General features: G+C 51.4%; 2 protein-coding genes across 8 annotated transcripts; both read left to right on the top strand.

Moving 5' to 3' along the window:
- Positions 1-550: 550 nt before the first annotated feature.
- LOC123181380 (protein COFACTOR ASSEMBLY OF COMPLEX C SUBUNIT B CCB2, chloroplastic) lies at positions 551-9,971 on the top strand. Of its 5 annotated transcripts, none has more exons than XR_006491712.1 (8): positions 551-788; positions 877-986; positions 1,068-1,139; positions 1,234-1,377; positions 4,095-4,248; positions 4,691-4,926; positions 6,414-6,498; positions 9,383-9,971. XR_006491712.1 is itself a non-coding variant. In XM_044593634.1 (7 exons), exons 1-6 carry the CDS (start codon positions 599-601, stop codon positions 4,908-4,910), a joined length of 867 nt encoding a protein of 288 aa, XP_044449569.1. In that variant the 5' UTR covers positions 551-598; the 3' UTR covers positions 4,911-4,926; positions 9,383-9,971. The 5 variants fall into 5 exon arrangements, 1 of the variants encoding a protein (XP_044449569.1); XR_006491709.1 differs by having other exon boundaries at positions 4,714-4,926; XR_006491710.1 differs by having other exon boundaries at positions 4,714-4,926; positions 6,414-6,487.
- Positions 9,972-12,847: 2,876 nt separating this feature from the next.
- Positions 12,848-17,228, top strand: LOC123181381 (vacuolar protein 8). Of its 3 annotated transcripts, none has more exons than XM_044593636.1 (3): positions 12,848-13,095; positions 13,282-13,404; positions 15,254-17,228. In XM_044593636.1, exons 1-3 carry the CDS (start codon positions 12,867-12,869, stop codon positions 16,972-16,974), a joined length of 2,073 nt encoding a protein of 690 aa, XP_044449571.1. In that variant the 5' UTR covers positions 12,848-12,866; the 3' UTR covers positions 16,975-17,228. The 3 variants fall into 3 exon arrangements, with proteins under 3 accessions (XP_044449571.1, XP_044449570.1, XP_044449572.1); XM_044593635.1 differs by having other exon boundaries at positions 12,852-13,095; positions 13,279-13,404; XM_044593637.1 differs by lacking the exon at positions 12,848-13,095 and adding an exon at positions 14,922-15,081 and having other exon boundaries at positions 13,389-13,404.
- Positions 17,229-18,263: the final 1,035 nt, after the last annotated feature.

Below are 18,263 nucleotides of genomic sequence, written 5' to 3' on the forward strand. Positions count from 1 at the left end.
CTCCGGGAGAAACAAAACCATAACCCCAACATACGACATGTGACGGCGGCTGAACACACCACTTGATGCACTCTAAGACTAAATAAAGTGACCCTTGCGGAAGCCCCTAGTTGGTAACCGTTGATTAGTTGGGCTAACCCAGCGCCCTAATAGCAGGCTTCGTGGCATTGTGGGGCTTCGGCCCTTTGGACTTGTTGTACCTGTAGGTGTACGTGGCCATGGGAAGCCCGGCCCGGCCGGAAAAAGCCCGACCCGGCCCGGCCCGACGCTGCCCCGGGCCGGGCTCGGGCCTAAATTTTGAGCCCAAAGGTCGGGCCGGGCCGGGACCGGGCCCGTAGTTTTTGCGTTTTTCTGAAGGTCGGGCCGGGCCGGCCCGGAGCCCGACGGGCTTTTACGTGTTCGGGCTGGGCTCGGGCCCAAAAAACAGGCCCGATGGCCAGGCCGGGCCGGGCTCGGGCCTGGGTTTTTTGCGTCGGGCTTGGCTAGGCCCGGCCCGGCCCGAGGTATGGCCAGGTATACGTGTAGGCCACAATTTGCGACATTCGGAGCCCAGGACTTGCATAGCGCAGCCGCTGCGACCTGCCACCACCCATCCGCCATGGCTCTCCTCGTCCGTGCACCACCGCTTCTCCACCTACAGCCTTCCCCCACCACCGCGCAAGCTTTCTTCGTCCGGCAACTCGCATCCACACCCCGCCGCCGCCCCCTCTCCGCCCGCGTCCGCGTGCGCGCCTCCAACTCCGACCCTCCGCAGCAGGTCAACCTCTCCGTCCTCCGCTTCACCCTCGGTACCCTCCTCCCCCGCCACCCGGCCTCTATCCGCCGCCGAGCTGGTCGCTCTGAACCACTCTTACACGCCGCGCGGCACCATCGCAGGGATCCCCGGGCTGGACGAGTCGTACCTCCCGCGGTGGATAGGCCTCGGCTTCGGCGCCCTCGTCCTCCTCAACCACCTCCTCTCGCCGTCCCCAACCCCCGCGCAGCTCGTTTGTTACCTCTGCACCTTCACCCTGATAATGCCCAGCCATAACTCACATGCCTGATTAACCGGTTACGCGAAATCGCAGAGGTCGGAGGCTCTGGGGCTGTGCCTGGCCGCGTTCTCAGCGGCGCTGCCGTACCTCGGGCGCTTCCTAGAGGTGAGATGCGTCAATGTGTTGGCCGGATGGTACATTGGGTTCGCACGGTGAATGCTGGGAAGTGAGTATGACTTGGGAATTTTGATTGCTGTAGGGTGCTGGTGCTTCCAGCCGTGTGCCGTTGCCTGAAGGAAGCAGGCAGGTGTTTGTGATTCCTGATGATCTGTCAACGGCGCAGAAAGAGGATATGGCCTGGGCGACATATGTTCTGCTGCAGAACACAAACACCACATCAGTGGTATGTTTTTAGGTGTTTCTCAGCCATATAGACTTGAATCAATATTGAATTCTCGGTGGGAGCTGACCGAAATGTGATGCCTTAAGCAGGCAGGTTTTTTCCGGGTATTTATGCTTCAGATTCAAGCTGTTGTAGACAAACTTAAATATTTAGAATTGTTATCTTTGTGGCTTTGATAGTCTCGTGCCTTATTTTTCTGTCACCTTAAGCTATGTTATCCTAGCTTGCCGGCAAATAGTAACTGCAGAGGAAAAAAAATCAAGTTACTGTAGACATCATTAGGACTGTTGCAGTGTAGTGTTTGGTTGAGTTTGCTTCTTTCTGGTGTATATTTAGTATCCCCTCTGCTCGGAAATAGATGATGTCTTAGACACTGGCATGGTATCCAACATGTATCTTTTGACTGTTTCTCTTTATATGCATAATATGTTAATAGAATTTTATACTATGAAATTGATCTCAACGAGAAATCTATTGACATTATGTTCACCTTACCAATCTAATTTTTTTTATTTACTAGAAATTAAATCCAAACAGGATCAATTGCACGCACTCTAAGAAGTCATGTACTTTTTGGTTAAGGTTGCTTCTTTTGTTGGTGTATTTTTGATAGCTTATTTTATTTGTGTATTTTTATTTTTTTATTTTTTTAGAAATGGAGGAGGACCCCCGGCCTCTGCATCTGGAAGATGCATGCGGCCACTTTATTAATTATTCACACAAGACCTTACAAAGTCATACAACAGTAAGACTGAAGCCACCGTCTAGGCAACAAAAGTGTCGCTACTCCTATCCAATTGATGAAGGGATGCTGATAGTCTGGGCCTAATACCAAACAAACCTCGCAGCCAAACCTAACATCTAAGACCTGAGGTCCCAACCAGGACGCCTACCGGGTATGGGCACCCACCAGTCCGGCGTGCTCCTCAACCAGGACGCCTGCCGGGTATGAGGCCGCCGCAGCCACCTGCCACCAATCCATCTTCAGAGCTGTACTGCTGCATGAATGTTGCCCGGTCTAGCTGCCGCCGACGCCACCACGACGCCAGACAGCGTCGACCTCCTGCGCGAGTCCATCATCGCACATCAGACGCCTAATCTCCAGAGCGCCATGCCATCGAGATCCGACACCATCAATGTGTGTGATGAAGCACCGCTCCTCTTATCTCCTCCAGCCATCACTTGCTCCAAAACGATGCCCCATGAGGGAAAGCGCTACTAAGAACGCCATCATCGTCCGATCCGGGAGACCCATATCTAGGGTTTCCCCCAGAGCATCCCGAGCCTGATGACGCCAACTGCAACAACGATGCCTCGACAAGGAAACGACATCAAAGACGCCGCCATCGTCCGCCATGACCGTAGTCAGCGCGATTTTCATCGGCAGTTGCGCCACCGGGCGTACGCCGCCGGTCTCGCTGGTTCCTTCGACCGTAGCAAACTCCAAAACAATGACTTGAAGAGGGACTAAGGCGCAAGAGCACCGCCATCGCTCGATCCCATGGAGATCTAGGGTTTCCCCCGGAGTTGCCCGGGTTGTCAAGGACCAGACACAGATGGAATCCTGCAGATCCGTCCAGCTGCCGACGTGTCGCACTCTCCATCGCGCTGACCGTGACCCGGAGACCAAGCTCACGCCTGAGCCCAAATCCGGCTGCGCCGCCGCCGATCTGGTCACGCCGCCGCCGTCCATGGCGACCGTGGCGCCCCAGATCTTGAAGCCGCCTGCCCTGGGGAATGGAATCGCCGGAGCGCCGCCAGCCCCCGTCGTGACGTCCAGCCGCACGCCACGCTCCGGCCCGGGGGCGCCGGCCCGCGCCAGCTCCTCACGAGCGGGAGGGCGCCTAGTCCCCGCCGCCGCCGGCGACGGCAAGGCTTTGCCTGGCCGCGCCCTCGGGCGGCGGCGAGGGAGGGGGAGGACGAGAGGGGGAGTCGGGGGCGACGGGATCTGGGGCCTCCCAGCCGCCGCACGGAGTGGATAATGTAAGGTACTGTCTAGCACTTAAAGACATGGATTATGGAGCAATTCCATCATTTGCATGGGTAGCCGGATGGATGAAGTGGCGCCAAGCTTCTGGCATTCTCTGTGACAAGAGAGTGCCACAAAAGCTAAAAGGCAAGTTCTACAGGATGGCGGTTCGACCCGCAATGTTGTATGGCGCTGAGTGTTGGCTGACTAAAAGGCGACATGTTCAACAGTTAGGTGTGGCGGAGATGCGTATGTTGAGATGGATGTGTGGCCACACGAGGAAGGATCGAGTCCGGAATGATGATATACGAGATAGAGTTGGGGTAGCACCAATTGAAGAGAAGCTTGTCCAACATCGTCTGAGATGGTTTGGGCATATTCAGCGCAGGCCTCGAGAAGCTCCCGTGCATAGCGGACGGCTAAAGCGTGCAGAGAATGTCAAGAGAGGGCGGGGTAGACCGAATTTGACATGGGAGGAGTCCGTCAAGAGAGACCTGAAGGATTGGAGTATCACCAAAGAGCTAGCTATGGACAGGAGTGCATGGAAACTTGCTATCCATGTGCCAGAGCCATGAGTTGGTTGCGAGATCTTATGGGTTTCACCTCTAGCCTACCCCAACTTGTTTGGGACTAAAGGCTTTGTTGTTGTTGTTGTTGTTGTTGTTGTTGTTGTTGTTGTTGTGTGATAATGTCTAGCATGATTTGCTACTGGTTAGATGTCTCACCTTGGTTTTTTGCTTTGTGCCAGCTCATAGCAATTGGCAATGTGTTGTGCATCCGAGGATACTGGGATCCTCCTGCAGATATCTCTAAATATGCAATGATTAATTGGTTCAAGAGTCAGATGGAACAAGCTGGACTCAACAATCTGAGCAGTGCTTTGTACTTTCCTAATTTTTCTGGTAAGTGCATCGTTCTCTCCTGCCTACGAGAGCATGTTTCTGCTAAGTTTGTGCAAAGGGTTTTGGTTTAGCTATCCAATTGATATTATTTTTCTTGCCCTTATTGATTTCGGAAGTCAATCTAGGTGACCTTTTGCTTGTATCAAGCATCAAGATGTGTATTTTTAGAGCTATTATAGTTCAGATTAAGCACCGTGCCCTCTTGCCATTGATCAGTAATTGTAGTGAAATTCTTGGCAGCTTTTATAACGATTGGTTTGAATGCTTTTGTATATGTGAAGTTATTTGTATTATGGCATCTTAGGAATACGACTACCGGATGTCTGGTTGATTCGTAAAATTGTGTTTTTGTTTTCCTTTGTGATTTTAGATGCTTATAAAATATCTGTCTTGCTGCTTTTCTCCTTATTTCATATTTTTCGATTATATGTGTCTTATATAGACCAACCATGCTGGTTTCATCAGACACCCAGCTTGGGAATATTCTACCACAAGGAATTCTTTCTGTGTTAGCACAACCAATTGTGAGCAACCCTGATCCAGCTAACGGCGAATCAAGAGCTGAAGGTGTCGTCCTGTTGGCCTCCAATGCGAATTATGCATACAGTGAGAAAGATATGGTTTGGATAAGAACAGTTGCAAATAAATTTCGACTTGCGTAAATCATCAACACCCAAGGTATTCCACTTTATCTATTTTGAGATATATAAGCGTGTAGTTTCTCGTAGGAAGCTAATGGTTTTGTACAAGTCAGTGAGTAAACTTTCCAGTACCAGACATTTGCACAATGGCGTTGCTGAAATATTTATTTAAGAGCTTGTATAGGCTAATGTGCAATTAGTGAACTACCCTCAAGTTTGACAGAAATGCTGTGGTCTGGACGGTAGCATAGAACTACTAAGTTGGATTCGTAAGGCCGGGGTGTGGACAATAGAATGATGCATGCAAACTGCTTTTGTAGCAACTCATTGCGAACTCAGACAAGGACACATGGTAGGTGCCATCTAAGGGGATTATGACTTATTGGGACTTCGGGAGATCAGTAGGCAGAAATGATTTTCATTGTGAGCAGCACTGGTTGGAAACCAAATTGTCCTACAAAAATAGTTCAATGGGCAAGCTAAATGTTTAACTATAGTATGTCCTGGTATCTGTACTTTGATATGTTTATTTGATTTGCGTTAAACCAGAAAATACTGTTCCGGGATTTCTATCTTGGCTGCATGTTTTTCCCCACGTAGAATAATCTGCTGGCTTTCACTATCATATTGATAACGGAACAGTAGTTCATGTATGTTGATGGCAGGCCAACATCAACATTTAACAAAAAGTAAACAGCCCCAACTGACCAAATAACCTGGCTGCAGTGCACTATGTGCCTTGTCAAGTTTCCACTGAGGGAATACAACCTGTAGTGACAAATGTGTCTTGTTACAACCAAAAACGACCATATGACCCAGTAGAATCGTTCAGCCTCTTCAGAACAATCTCCGTTTCCGTTGCCACCAGTAAGCATTATTACCTTGCACAGCAGCAGGGCTTGAAAATATGATTGTGACAGCCTTGGGTTATAAAATATGAGCAAAAACAATTTTCATTCCTTTTTTGTAAACCTGCACAATATTTCAAAAAAAAAAAACATGCATGGCAGATGATTGACAGATCTGATGAACTTGTTAGCAAAGCAGGCCCTGGCTCTTAATCTCCAGATAGCCAAGCACATAGTAGGTAGACCCTCAATTTGAATGTCATATCCCACATGTGAGTAGCCTTTACTGCAATCTAATAGTGATATAAGAATTTGCATGGCGGCTACTTAGCCGTATATCTTCCAAGAGCTTTTCACCTCAGTCCAAAATGTAGTCACATGAGAGGATGCCAGATATTCCAGTAGTGTCAAAAACGCTCTTATATTATGGGACGGGGGAGTATGTACCAAGAACTTTTGAGGGCAGTTGGAGTAATTTGATGGATACCTAGGTATCAATTTAAGTAAGGAAAATTGGCGTCCAGATTCAACCTGAAGAGGACTGAACCTGGGTGTTGGGGTATTAATTCTCACACCTCACACCGATAGGCTCAGTCCTTCAGCTAGTGAGTAAATGCCATTTCCATATTGACTTTGCTACCTCAAGCTAATATCCTTTTTCTTTTTGCACACACAGTTAACACTAAAAGGGGTTTATTTGTCACTTCTTTGGAGCCATACATGTAGGTCGTAAGTTACTGCATCTTGTTGGTAGGTAACAGGTATATTTCACTTTAATAGCTTGTTAGCTGGCACAACTCATCCAACACTTGATTTTTGTCCTGTTCATTGATAACCACAACAACTGTCTTCTCTTGCTTTTTGATGTGGTGGGTGCACAAGAATCTCCTGGATTTAACTCGTATTATTGGAAGAAGACGTAGATGCAGTATCTCCCCTCACTAGACAGTAGACAGCTATATATCATCTGTACTGCTGATAGATGTGTGTATCAGTCCTTGAAGTGATCCACTGAACAATAAAAATTAATGCTAGCATCGCGTTTCTTGTAACGGAACATACATATATTTTCAGCCTGCATGGCATGATATGCTAAGCCCACAACGCGTCTGAGAACCAATACATGCACAATGGACCCATATGCTCAAATATCTGCTGTCTTAGTGAGTAGTTTTGGGCTTTGGGAAACATATTTCATTAATATATTTTTTATACATATTGTTAGCTCTTAAGAGTCATTTGCTATACATTGGATTTTTCTATTTCTGACTCCTGTGCCAGGTTTCCAGTCTCCAGGCCAACGATGTAGTCTGTAGCTTTATATTCTTAGCATTTCCAAATATATCTTAGCAAGCATGTCATTTGTTCAGTTAGCTGGAACTTGAATTAGCAGTGCATCAAGAGTCATGCCAGACTCTCAGTGAAGAGAATCATGTTGGGGCAAAGAAAATTACCGCAACACCGGGTTGATTACCCATTTATATTTTCATAAAATGTAGCAGAATCCAAATAGGGAGGGGCTCGTATGTTAGTATCAACTGTTAAGAAAGAACCCCAACGAAACAAAATATTTCTGTATTGTATTACTCCATGGTGGGCCTTGGAGAAACACAAAGTCCCAACAAAGTACATTACCCTCATCAAGGACATACGGTAATGTTGTGACAAGTGTTTGAACAAGTGATGACGACAGTGGTGACTTTCCATTTAAAATAGGACTGCATCAAGGGTCAGCTTTGAGCCCGTATCTTTCTGATTTGGTGATGGATGAAGCCACAAGGTATATGCAGGGAGATATCCCATGGCGTATGCTCTTTGCAGATAATGGTGCTAGTCGACGATGGTCTGACGGGGGTTAATAGAAAGTTAGAGCTGTGGTGACAGACTTTAGAATCGAAAGGTTTTAGGCTTAGTAGAACTGAAACTGAGTACATGAGGTGCGGTTTTAGTACTACTAGGCACGAGAAGCAGTAGTTTAGCCTTGATGGGCAGGTGGTACCTCAGAAGGACACCTTTTGATATTTGGGGCTGATGCTGCAGAAGGTTGGTGATCGATGAAGGTGTGAGCCATCGAACCAAAGCCTGATGGATGAAGTTGTGCCAAGCTTCTGGCGTCCTCTGTGACAAGAGAGTGCCACAAAAGCTAAAATATAGGTTCTATAGGACGGCGATTCAACCTACGATGTTGTATGGTGCAGATTGTTGGCCAACTAAAAGGCGACATGTCCAACAGTTAGGTGCAGCAGAGATTCACATGCTGTGATGGTTTGGGCATATACAACGCAGGCCTCCAGAAGTGCCGGTGCATAGCGGAAGATTAAAGCGCGCTGATAATGTCAAGAGAGGTCAGAGTAGACCAAACTTGACATGGGAGGAATCCGTGTAAAGAGAGACCTGAAGGACTGGAATATCACCAAAAGAATTAGCCATGGGCAGGGATGCATGGAAGTTAGCTATCCACGTCCCAAAACCATGACTAGGTTTCGAGATCTTATGGGTTCCTACTCTAGCCTACCCCAAACTTGTTTGGGACTGAAAGGCTTTGTTGTTGTTGTTGTTGTTGTTGTTTCTCATATGTTGTTTGTACCCTGGATGGCATGTGATGAGATGTCTAGTCTATGCAAAGTATGTAGTCCGTGTCTCTTAGTAGTGCTTGATTGGGTACACGTGATTATGTCTTGACGGGTACTGCTGATGTCTTTTAATTGTTTGGTGTTGCTGCCTCAAGGGGATAAATCATAGAACTATTAACTACAACTGCTTCTTGGTGCTGAAGTAGAGATTTGTGTAGAAATATTATGATGGTTCTTGTGAGTCAACTATGCGTTGTACATATTTATTAGTTACCAAGGAAGGTAAGTATTTTCACGGTGAGATATATTAACTTGTCAAAAGTTGGTTTAGTCTTACCATGTGTTATAGTCAAATTATTCTTGGATGGTCCCTTTTTAGAGGGGTTGCTAAACCATGTTTCTGTTTCGATGGATGGATACCAACATAGGCTACCATAGTTGATAGTGTTGGCATGTGCTCTTAGTAGGAAATCTTAAATTCTCGAGCATTAAGAAAAGCATGGTTTGTTTCCAACTTCTTAAATTTTTGTCATAATAAACCAACTCCATAATGCAAAATAAGGGGATAAAAAAATAATGTGATGATGATTTACCATATTTGTCCTTTTTGTAACATGAACCTGATACTTAACCCATTTTAGAGAGGGGTCCCTATAAACCATCCTTCCTATTTTGATGGATGGTTACCAACATATTATTACCTAGTCAATAGTGTTGGCATGTGTGACTGCTGAGTAGAAAATCTCAAATTCTAATGTTTTGCGTAATAAATCAACCACATAATGCAAAAGTAAGGGTGAAAAGGGGAATGCGATGATGATAAGATTACCATGTTTGCCTTTTCCATCAACAAACCCGATATGCTGTCATAATTAGGTGGTGCAAACCAATCTACTTAAATGTTATGATGCATCTTCTGTAAATACTATTTTTTTTATTGTAGTATGATATTCCATCTTGTCGCGCTTTATAGAGTCTGATTATTGTTAGCAGTCTTACTAACATTTTACTTTTAAAGTTGATAATTGCGTATTCTTACATGGTCATGCTCGAGTTTCTTTCATTTTTGCAGTTGGACAAGCACAGATGTTATGATTCGCTTAGTGGATGGATGTCTCAAGTCTGTGGTCACCAACAGCCATATCAAGTCTGTGATCGGAATGAGTACTTTGCAAGAGAAGGAGGCAGAGGCGGAACATGCAAGTGGCGCCGTGGAGCTAGGAACTATTAGTTGATGGGCCTCATAATGCCATTACATGTCTAATTAGCACAATAACCATCCCTTATCCAGCTGAAGGTGTGGTCTGAATAAGAGCGTGGTTGGTTGGTTCCTATGGGCCGATCTCAACGCGTCATCATCATCCTGTGGCCTTGATCTGCCTTGGCTTCTTGTGAACTCTCTGGGGCTTGAAATCATTTGTTCTAGAGCATCATCAGTTGGGCATCCTTCCAAAGGCTTCTCCCAGGAGCCCTCTGCTGTGTTCTCTCACAAGCTTGAGAATGCACCTAACTACTTACGTCGTCTCATGCGGTGTTGTTTAATGCATGCCGTCTGATATGGTTGAAGCATCAAGCTGTATTCTGTACTGTATGGTACCATGTTCGCCCTGTGGCTACTGTCACGCTGGGAGATTAAATGGTCCACTCGTCTATTGTGTGAACTGGCAGCAATGGGACAGTGGGGGTCTGGGAAGGATATGCATTGCTTCGGTGCTGGGAAATTTCTGGTCGAATGGGCGCACAAATTTTCAACGATTCTTTTTTTTTGCGGATGAAATTTTCAACGATTCTAAAACAGTGTACCGCGGCCAAGGGTATAAAAATGTCAGCCTTGTTTTCTGGGAGGGCTCCAACTTATAGAGTCAGTAAAAAAGAACATTTGAACAGGATTTTTGCACGGTTCGGTGCATTCTCATGGATATTTAGAGCAATTCCAATGAGGCGACCCATTTCCATTTCGTCCGCCCGCGTCCGTTTGGGTCGGCGCGGATAAAAGTGACGGCCCAACGCGCCGACTCAAACTCAAATCGTGTCCGCCCGGCGTCCGCGCCGACCCATTTCCGGTTCAAAATTGCGCCTGGAATGCGTCGGTGCGGACGCGAAGCGCGTCTCCTCCCCGTCCACCGCGTCCCCACCTGGCGGCCACCCAACCGCCATCGGTCGTTTATTTATGACGACCACCGACAGCGGGCCCACGCGTCAGCCAGTGGAAGCGTCCTTTTTTAACCACGCGTGCGACGGGGTCGGCCTCATCCACTTTTCCCGTCCACATCTGCCCCCCCTCCCACTCCCTTTGCTTCCTCGTCGGCGACCGCAAACCCTAGCGCGTCCATGGGCCTCTTCGGCAGCAGCAATGGCAAGGGCAAGGGCAAGGGCACCCCTGGCGCCTCGTCCTCCCGTGCTCCCCTTCCCCCTCCTCCTTCTCCGGCGGCGACGCGTTTCTGCCTGGTCGCCGGCGCTTGCACGTCCCGGTGCACCAAGCGCGGTGGCACTGGGAGTACAGGCAGCCATTGTCGTACCCCGATGTCACGCTGCCGCACCGTTGGCATCTGGATCCGCAGCGGATCCCGGTGCCGACGGTTCCGCGTACCCAGCGGGCGCACGACGACGAGGTGCGCAGGCGCCGCGCGCAGCTCACGCCGGAGCAGCGTCGGCTGCCCGAGTACGCCGCCGACTCCCCCAACTGGGAGGCGTGGTTCGCCCTCGAACACGAGGAGCAACGACGCTCGGGTGTCGACGCCGTCCCGCCGCCGTTCCCACTGCCGCCCCCGCAGGTAGAGCCGGAGGACATGAAGGCGGAGGCGGAGTACCAAGCCGCCCTGGAGGAGGCCCTGCAGCACGCGCTGGAGGCTAGCCGCCTCGAGGAGGACGTGCACTGGGATGGGTTGGAGCAAGCCCTTGCCCTGTCGGCGGCGGGGGACTCCGTCCACACCCCGCTCTTCGTGCCGCCACCGCCACCGTCGCCGCCCGTCCAGCCCAAGCCGGAGCCGGAGCCGGAGCCGACGCGTAAGCGCTCCCCGCCTCCACCCACTTGGCCGGAGGAGGCCTACTCGTGGACGGGCCAATACCGCGAGTGGGTGAGCGCGCCTCCCATCCACTTCGCGCGACGCCGGAGGAGGAGGCGGCCCACCTCGAGCGATGGAAGGAGCACTGGCTCCGCCAGGAGCAGGCCGACGGCGAGGAGCAGATGCGCTACGAGGCCATGCTCCAACGCGACGCGGAGGCGCTCCGGCTCGAGGAGGAGGAGGAGGAGCGCGCGTGGCTTGCCGCAATGCCGCCGCCCCAGCAGACGCTGGAGGAGGTTGCCCTGGCAGCGTACCAGGCGGCGTTCAGGTGGGTTGGCCCTGCTCCGGTCTTCATCGACCTCACCGACGGCGGGGCGTCGACGACAAGGGCAAGAGCAAGGCCGACGACGTCTAGAGCAGCGTGCGGGGCGGCAGCAGGCGGTCGCAAACTTTTTTTAATGTTCTATTTAATGTTTGTTAGATTTAGGTGGACTTTGGCCGGCATTTGACCGGCCACTTTATGTTTAATTATGTTTATTTATGTTTATTTCGTGCATTTTTTCCACGGCGGCACATTTGGGTCGGCCTCACCGTTGGGTGGTAAGCCGACCCACTTTAAAATGCGGACACGTAGATCCGCCTGGCCGATCCAAACAGACAAAAAACGGACAATGCGTGGGTCCGTTTGGGTCGCCCTGTTGGAGTTGCTCTTACTCTCTCCCTAGTTTGATTCTGCAAAAGGAGGAGGAGGCGAGCTGAAAATGCTCATGTGACTAGGGAACGGTGATTGGTAAGCTCATCACGAGTCATAAATACAGGCTTGCAACGCCAGCCGATGGGCACGCACCACAAAATAAGTGGTGGCGCACGGCAACCGGACACGGATTAGATGGACGGGCGGATCCCGCCAAACAAGACAGTGACATAGCATGGCGTTCGTATGCAAAGTACCCTATTCCCAACCCGTGAAGTACCTGTACGTGTACGTGGTATACTGGATGGGACACTGACACCTAATCCTGCCTTGTGTTGTGCGATTGGAAAAATCTGGTGGTTAAAATTAGCTTTGCGATGAGCTGAAAGCCACTTTTTTATCTGGAAGGAGGCGCGCACATGCAGTGCGACGGGCTCTGTTCCAAACAGCGACACAAGATGAAACCATCACATACAGTGATCGTACGATTAAAAGGTGATTTTAGAACTTATATATCACTTAGTTTTACTGACTTTCTCAGATCAGAAAACTTTGGTTTATTTGCGGGTAGAATCCAAAAATACCCTCAGCCACAAGATGTCAAGCTTATTCAAACGGCATCGTCAGATGAGTTCGTGTCAACACACAACTAGATCGAGAAGCACTCGTGGGTAGAAACAGTCGAAACGGCAGCGACCTGGATTCAATTCAAAAACCCTCCCACTGCCTCCAGCTGCAGCGGATGTCAGCCAAAAGCCGTAAAAGGACGCCGAGCGAGCGGCAGCAGCAGCCACTCACCGATTCAAAACCCGCAGCGCTCAAACGGTCGGATCCCCCCGACCCCCACCATCCGTCCCATGTGCACCCCCTCCACGATCCGACGGCCCCGCCTCGCCCCAATTCAAAACACCCCCTCGTCCTCCGCTCCCCACACACATCTGCTAGCAGCCAAGCAGAGCAGCGCCCGCCCGGAGAGAAATAAATTCCGAAGGCCGTCTCCCCAACGACTCGCTCGAAACTGCGCGGCGCGACGCCAGAGGGACCTGTCGGACGCGGCTCGCTCGCTACAAGTGCAGCCCGGCCGTGGTGAGTGTTTTTGTTAATCATTCCCCAATCTTCTCTGCTTGCTCCTGCCCTGCTCTTCTCGCCTCTCCTCTCACTCCCACGCCCGCACTCCCTCCTCCTCGCCGAGGACGCGGGTGATGATTCATCTTCATCCATCCGTATGATGGGCAACTGATTAATTGATGATTGGCATATCCATCGTAGCAGCAGCGGCGGCGGCGGTACTAGCACTCGTTGGTTTCTTCTCGCTGGCGGCCGGCGCCGGGAGGAGGGCCGGAGCAGGGGCGAGCGGGGGCGCGTCCAGCGGAGGCGAGCGGATCGCAGGGCGAGGTAAACCAGCTTGCTTCATTTCGCCTTGATTTTTTCTGCACGTGGTCTCTGGAGTGGATACGCGTCCCGTTGCCTTTCGCCTTTGCTTCCTCGCGGCCAACTTTCCCGTGCTCCCTTGGTAGGCTTGCAAGCCAAGCTAAGCATCACCGGGGCTTTTCTCCCTGTGTCCGTCCACCTTCTAGATTTCAGAATATCCCTGCAAGTGTTTGCGATCATGAGTTCGAGAAAGGAACGAGAGAGATTTGGGTGCGAATTGTTTTCGAAAATTTACAGGTGGGTTTCTAAGTTTGCGAGATACTCCGTACTTATTTTCGAAATCTATGGAGGGGCATTTATATGATTTTAGCAAAAGTACGGGGCCAGACCACAATAAATTCCGTCCTCATCCGTGCCGCCGCCGACGCTGCCCACGCCGGCGCTCGCACGTCGCTGGCACCCCGGTACGACAGCTGTATTCACCGGGCCGCCCGCTCCCGATGACGCGTGGGGCCACCGAACAGGCGGGGGCTCGGCTTTGCGTGGCCTCTCTGAAAGCAAAGCGAAAGGCTCCCTCGGGCCCACACCCCAAGCAGCCCGTGCGTTCGGATCCGGGAGCCCGAGGTCGTGTGCTCTGGGCTCGGTCGGCCCCGTTTGGGTTCCCCGCGACGCTGCCGATCCGGCTCATGATGTGGTGCCCCGCCACCCACGCGCTCACTCACTGACACGCCGGCCCCACCTTGGCCGTACGGCACACACCGCTATGGAAAGTTGTTGCCACGGAGAAAAAGACGTCGTGTTACGCAGATCGCGTGCGCGGTGCGTCGCTCCATGTGCCGATGACAAGTGGGCCCACTTCCTTTTTTAAACTGGTACTCTAGTTAGCTAGTGTTAATCTTGGGTCAGGTTAAAGTCTGTGGGATCTCTTTCCGTACATGCGTGGCTACTCTAGAAGCTCGTGATAAAATTTGTACATAAAAGAATTGTGGTGAGAGTTTTTTTTTTCTTTTTTCTTTTTCACATGGCGTGCAGCTTTTTTGGAGGGCTTATCGGCTCGTCTACGATACGTCGCCCCAAGCAATTATTTCCCCATGATTCTTTTGTGTTACGAAAGCGCCAGATCTTTGGATTACAATACAAGAAAGTACTCTGGCCTAGTGTGAAAATTATGAGTGCCCAAATCATGCTCCTTTTGTCCTAAGCACTCCAAGCTTAAGATCACGAACTTTCCTGAGACGGCACCCGCCGCCGCCCTCCGCTTAAGTCAGCCCCTCTAATGCCGAAGCAAACGTCGAAAAATATTGGTTAGAAGAAAATGCTCGCGCCAGTCTGTTTGATGCTTGGAAGTAACATGCAGAGCCAAATGCTACAGGAGTACTACGTATCCCGTTCCGTTCTGCTCACATCACTTGGCCATCTATCCCGTTGCTGAATTTATTTATTTGTTTGTTCTCATTCACTCGTCACCTACCTAGCCCTCATTCCGCGGGTCAAAACTCAGAATGCTTCTAGCCTGAATTTATTCTGTTATTACCGAACAGTGCAAAGCAGGCAGAAAGCTTGGGAATTTTGATAGGGCCATCGCACCAGCTCATGATCTTGTGTGTCGCCGCCCGCAGCATTTAATCCGCCCGATTTCGCATTTCGTCCACCCAAAGCAATGGAAAGGCCGGAGGAGAGCATGCTAGATTGCTAGATGAGGTTAGCCGTAGCTTTCCACGACGGATTTCGGTTCGTTTAAAATAGCGCAGGATTCCTTCCTCTGTCTCCTTCTAGCTTCTTCTTCGCTGTTTTCTTTTTCCAGGATTTGTCCGCTTCTTCCTTCCTTTACTGACTGAGGTGGGAGCGTTGCTAACCTAGTGGATGCCTGCAGATCACAAGGCGCGGTGTTGTAACTGGTGCGACCAGGAAATGAGCTTGCACAGCTGTCCGGCCGCGGCCGGGGACGCGCCGACCGGGACGGCGGAGGACCTGCTCGAGCGGGCGCGGGGCCTGGTGCCGGCGGCGCTGGACGCGGCGCGCGCGGCGACAGGGTTTGGCGCGCGGTGGAAGGCCATCGCGGCCAGGCTGGAGAGGGTGCCGCCGTGCCTGTCCGACCTGTCCAGCCACCCCTGCTTCTCCAAGAACGCGCTCTGCCGGGAGCTGCTGCAGTCCGTTGCTGCCACCCTCGCCGAGGCAGCCGAGCTCGGCGTGCTCTGCCGCGAGCCGCCCAAGGCTGGCAAGCTGCAGATGCAGAGCGACCTCGACGCTCTCGCCGGGAAGCTGGACCTCAACCTCCGGGACTGCGAGCTGCTTGTCAAGACCGGTGTGCTGTCAGATGCGACGGTTCCGTCTCCTCCGGCTGAGGCGGCGGCGGCGGCGGCCTCGCAGACGGACGTGCGGGAGCTGCTCGCTAGGCTGCAAATCGGGCACGCCGAGGCGAAGCACCGGGCTGTGGAGGGCCTCCTTGACGCGCTGCGCGAGGACGAGAAGAGCGTGCTGTCGGCGCTCGGCCGTGGCAACGTGGCCGCGCTGGTGCAGTTGCTGACGGCGACGGCGCCCAAGATCAGGGAGAAGGCGGCCACCGTGCTCTGCTTGCTTGCCGAGTCCGGCAGCTGCGAGGGCTTGCTGGTGTCGGAAGGCGCGCTGCCGCCGCTCATCCGGCTGGCGGAGTCCGGCAGCCTTGTTGGCCGGGAGAAGGCCGTCATCACGCTGCAGCGTCTGTCCATGTCACCCGAGATTGCCCGCGCAATCGTCGGCCACAGCGGCGTCCGTCCACTCATCGAAATCTGCCAGACCGGGGACTCCATCTCGCAATCCGCGGCGGCGGGCGCGCTCAAGAACCTCTCCGCGGTGCCGGAGGTCCGGCAAGCGCTGGCCGAGGAAGGCATCGTGCGCGTGATGATCAGCCTGCTCGACCGCGGCGTCGTGCTGGGCTCCAAGGAGTACGCGGCGGAGTGCCTGCAGAACTTCACGTCCAGCAACGACAACCTGCGGCGCGCCGTGGTGTCCGAGGGCGCGCTGCCCAGCCTGCTCGCCTACCTCGACGGCCCGCTGCCGCAGGAGTCCGCCGTGGGCGCGCTCCGCAACCTCGTCTCTGCCGTCTCGCCGGACAACCTCGTGTCGCTCGGCGTGCTCCCGCGGCTCGCGCACGTGCTCCGCGACGGCTCCGTGGGCGCGCAGCAGGCGGCCGCGGCTGCCATCTGCAGGATCTCCAGCTCCCCGGAGATGAAGCGGCTGGTGGGCGACCACGGGTGCATGCCGCTGCTGGTGCGGCTGCTGGAGGCCAAGTCGAGCGGCGCGCGGGAGGTGGCGGCGCAGGCGACGGCGACCCTGATGAGCTGCCCGGCGAACGCGAGGGACGTGAAGAAGGACGAGAAGAGCGTGCCGAACCTGGTGCAGCTGCTGGACCCGAGCCCGGGGAACACGGCCAAGAAGTACGCCATCTCCTGCCTCCTGGCGCTGTCGGCGAGCAAGCGGTGCAAGAAGCTGATGATCGCGCAGGGCGCCATCGGGTACCTGAAGAAGCTCTCCGAGATGGACGTCGCCGGCGCCAAGAAGCTGCTCGAGAAGCTGGAGCGTGGCAAGCTGCGCACCCTGTTCACTAGGAAGTAAAGCAAGGAGAAGCGTTCTGTTTTGCCGTGAACCTGTAAAAAGAGCCGCCGTCCTGTGTTCATAGCCTCTATGAAGGCAGTGCAGACTGCAGAGAGTGGTACTGTTGTTGCCGATTTGAACCTTTTAACATACCTCGCGTTGTAGTATCGCTGGTTAATGTGCATGTCACCTATGTCAGGCAGTCGATGCATTAGTTCTTTAACTTAGGCTGAAGAATGCCAATAAAAGAGTGTTCAGTGAAGAACATTTGCCGATTTGTATTGTCTGCTGAGTTTTGAATTTAGGGCCAATTCTGATCTCTGCTTGGCTCTGCATATTAGCAAAAATCTGGGGCAGCAATCTGGTTTTATCGCACGGAAACACTAGAATCTCATGGTTCCTTGATGAAATAATTGTTGCATGTCATTGCAGTATGAAAAGCATGATAGGGACAAATCACACGCGCGGGAAGGCGAGTGATTTTTCTGGATGCCATTGCCGTCCGGTACATGGTGTTATCAGTGGGTAATTGGTCCCTTTCGCTAGTGATACTGGTGAACAGGGAAAGCATCATACCATCACACATCACAGACATGTTGATTAGCAAACCGAATTCTTCTGTTTCTCCATATGATTTCTTCATGAAGTATTCAGGTGCAGATGATGGTTGATAAATCTGGAAGGTGAAAGGTCAGTCTCCGGCAATCATTGTCTTGACTAAGTCTCACCAAACTGATGAAGTGATGAGCCGGTGACCATGTGTCGGACAGGAATCCGCTTTCGATCTCTCACGTGCAAACACTTCACTTCACTTCACTGAGCCCGTTGGTCGATCAGTGGTTCAGAGCAAACAAATTTGTTTGATGAACTAAGGATGGCAAAGAAAATGTATGTCGATCACATAAAAGTATGAAGTATATTGGAATGATATAAGTGGATGGTCAAAATACAAAGTGTAAAAGTTATTCCCTTATATAAATTTTTCTTCGGTTTATCATACCTATATCGATATCTGTACACCATAAGAGAGCATTTCCTGCTTCAAAAAAAGAAAAGAAAAGGAGAGCATTCCTACTCGGCACGCTTTGCGTCAAGTAGTCGTTGAAACACACATCATAGCCACAAGCGAGTGTTAATGGGCTGACCCATTTAAAGCTAGTTACGTGCTGAGGAATACAAGTTTTGGCAACCTCTGGAAAGTTCCTGACCGGTTTTGAAACCTTGTAAAAGGTTTCTGAACTGTGTTTTTACTACTTTTCGGTTTTTTAAATTTGACATATTTTACCTTTTTAAAGAAAATTTCGTAAAAT

This window comes from Triticum aestivum, chromosome 1D (assembly GCF_018294505.1).
Source record: "Triticum aestivum cultivar Chinese Spring chromosome 1D, IWGSC CS RefSeq v2.1, whole genome shotgun sequence".
NCBI classification, from domain to species: Eukaryota; Viridiplantae; Streptophyta; class Magnoliopsida; order Poales; family Poaceae; genus Triticum; species Triticum aestivum.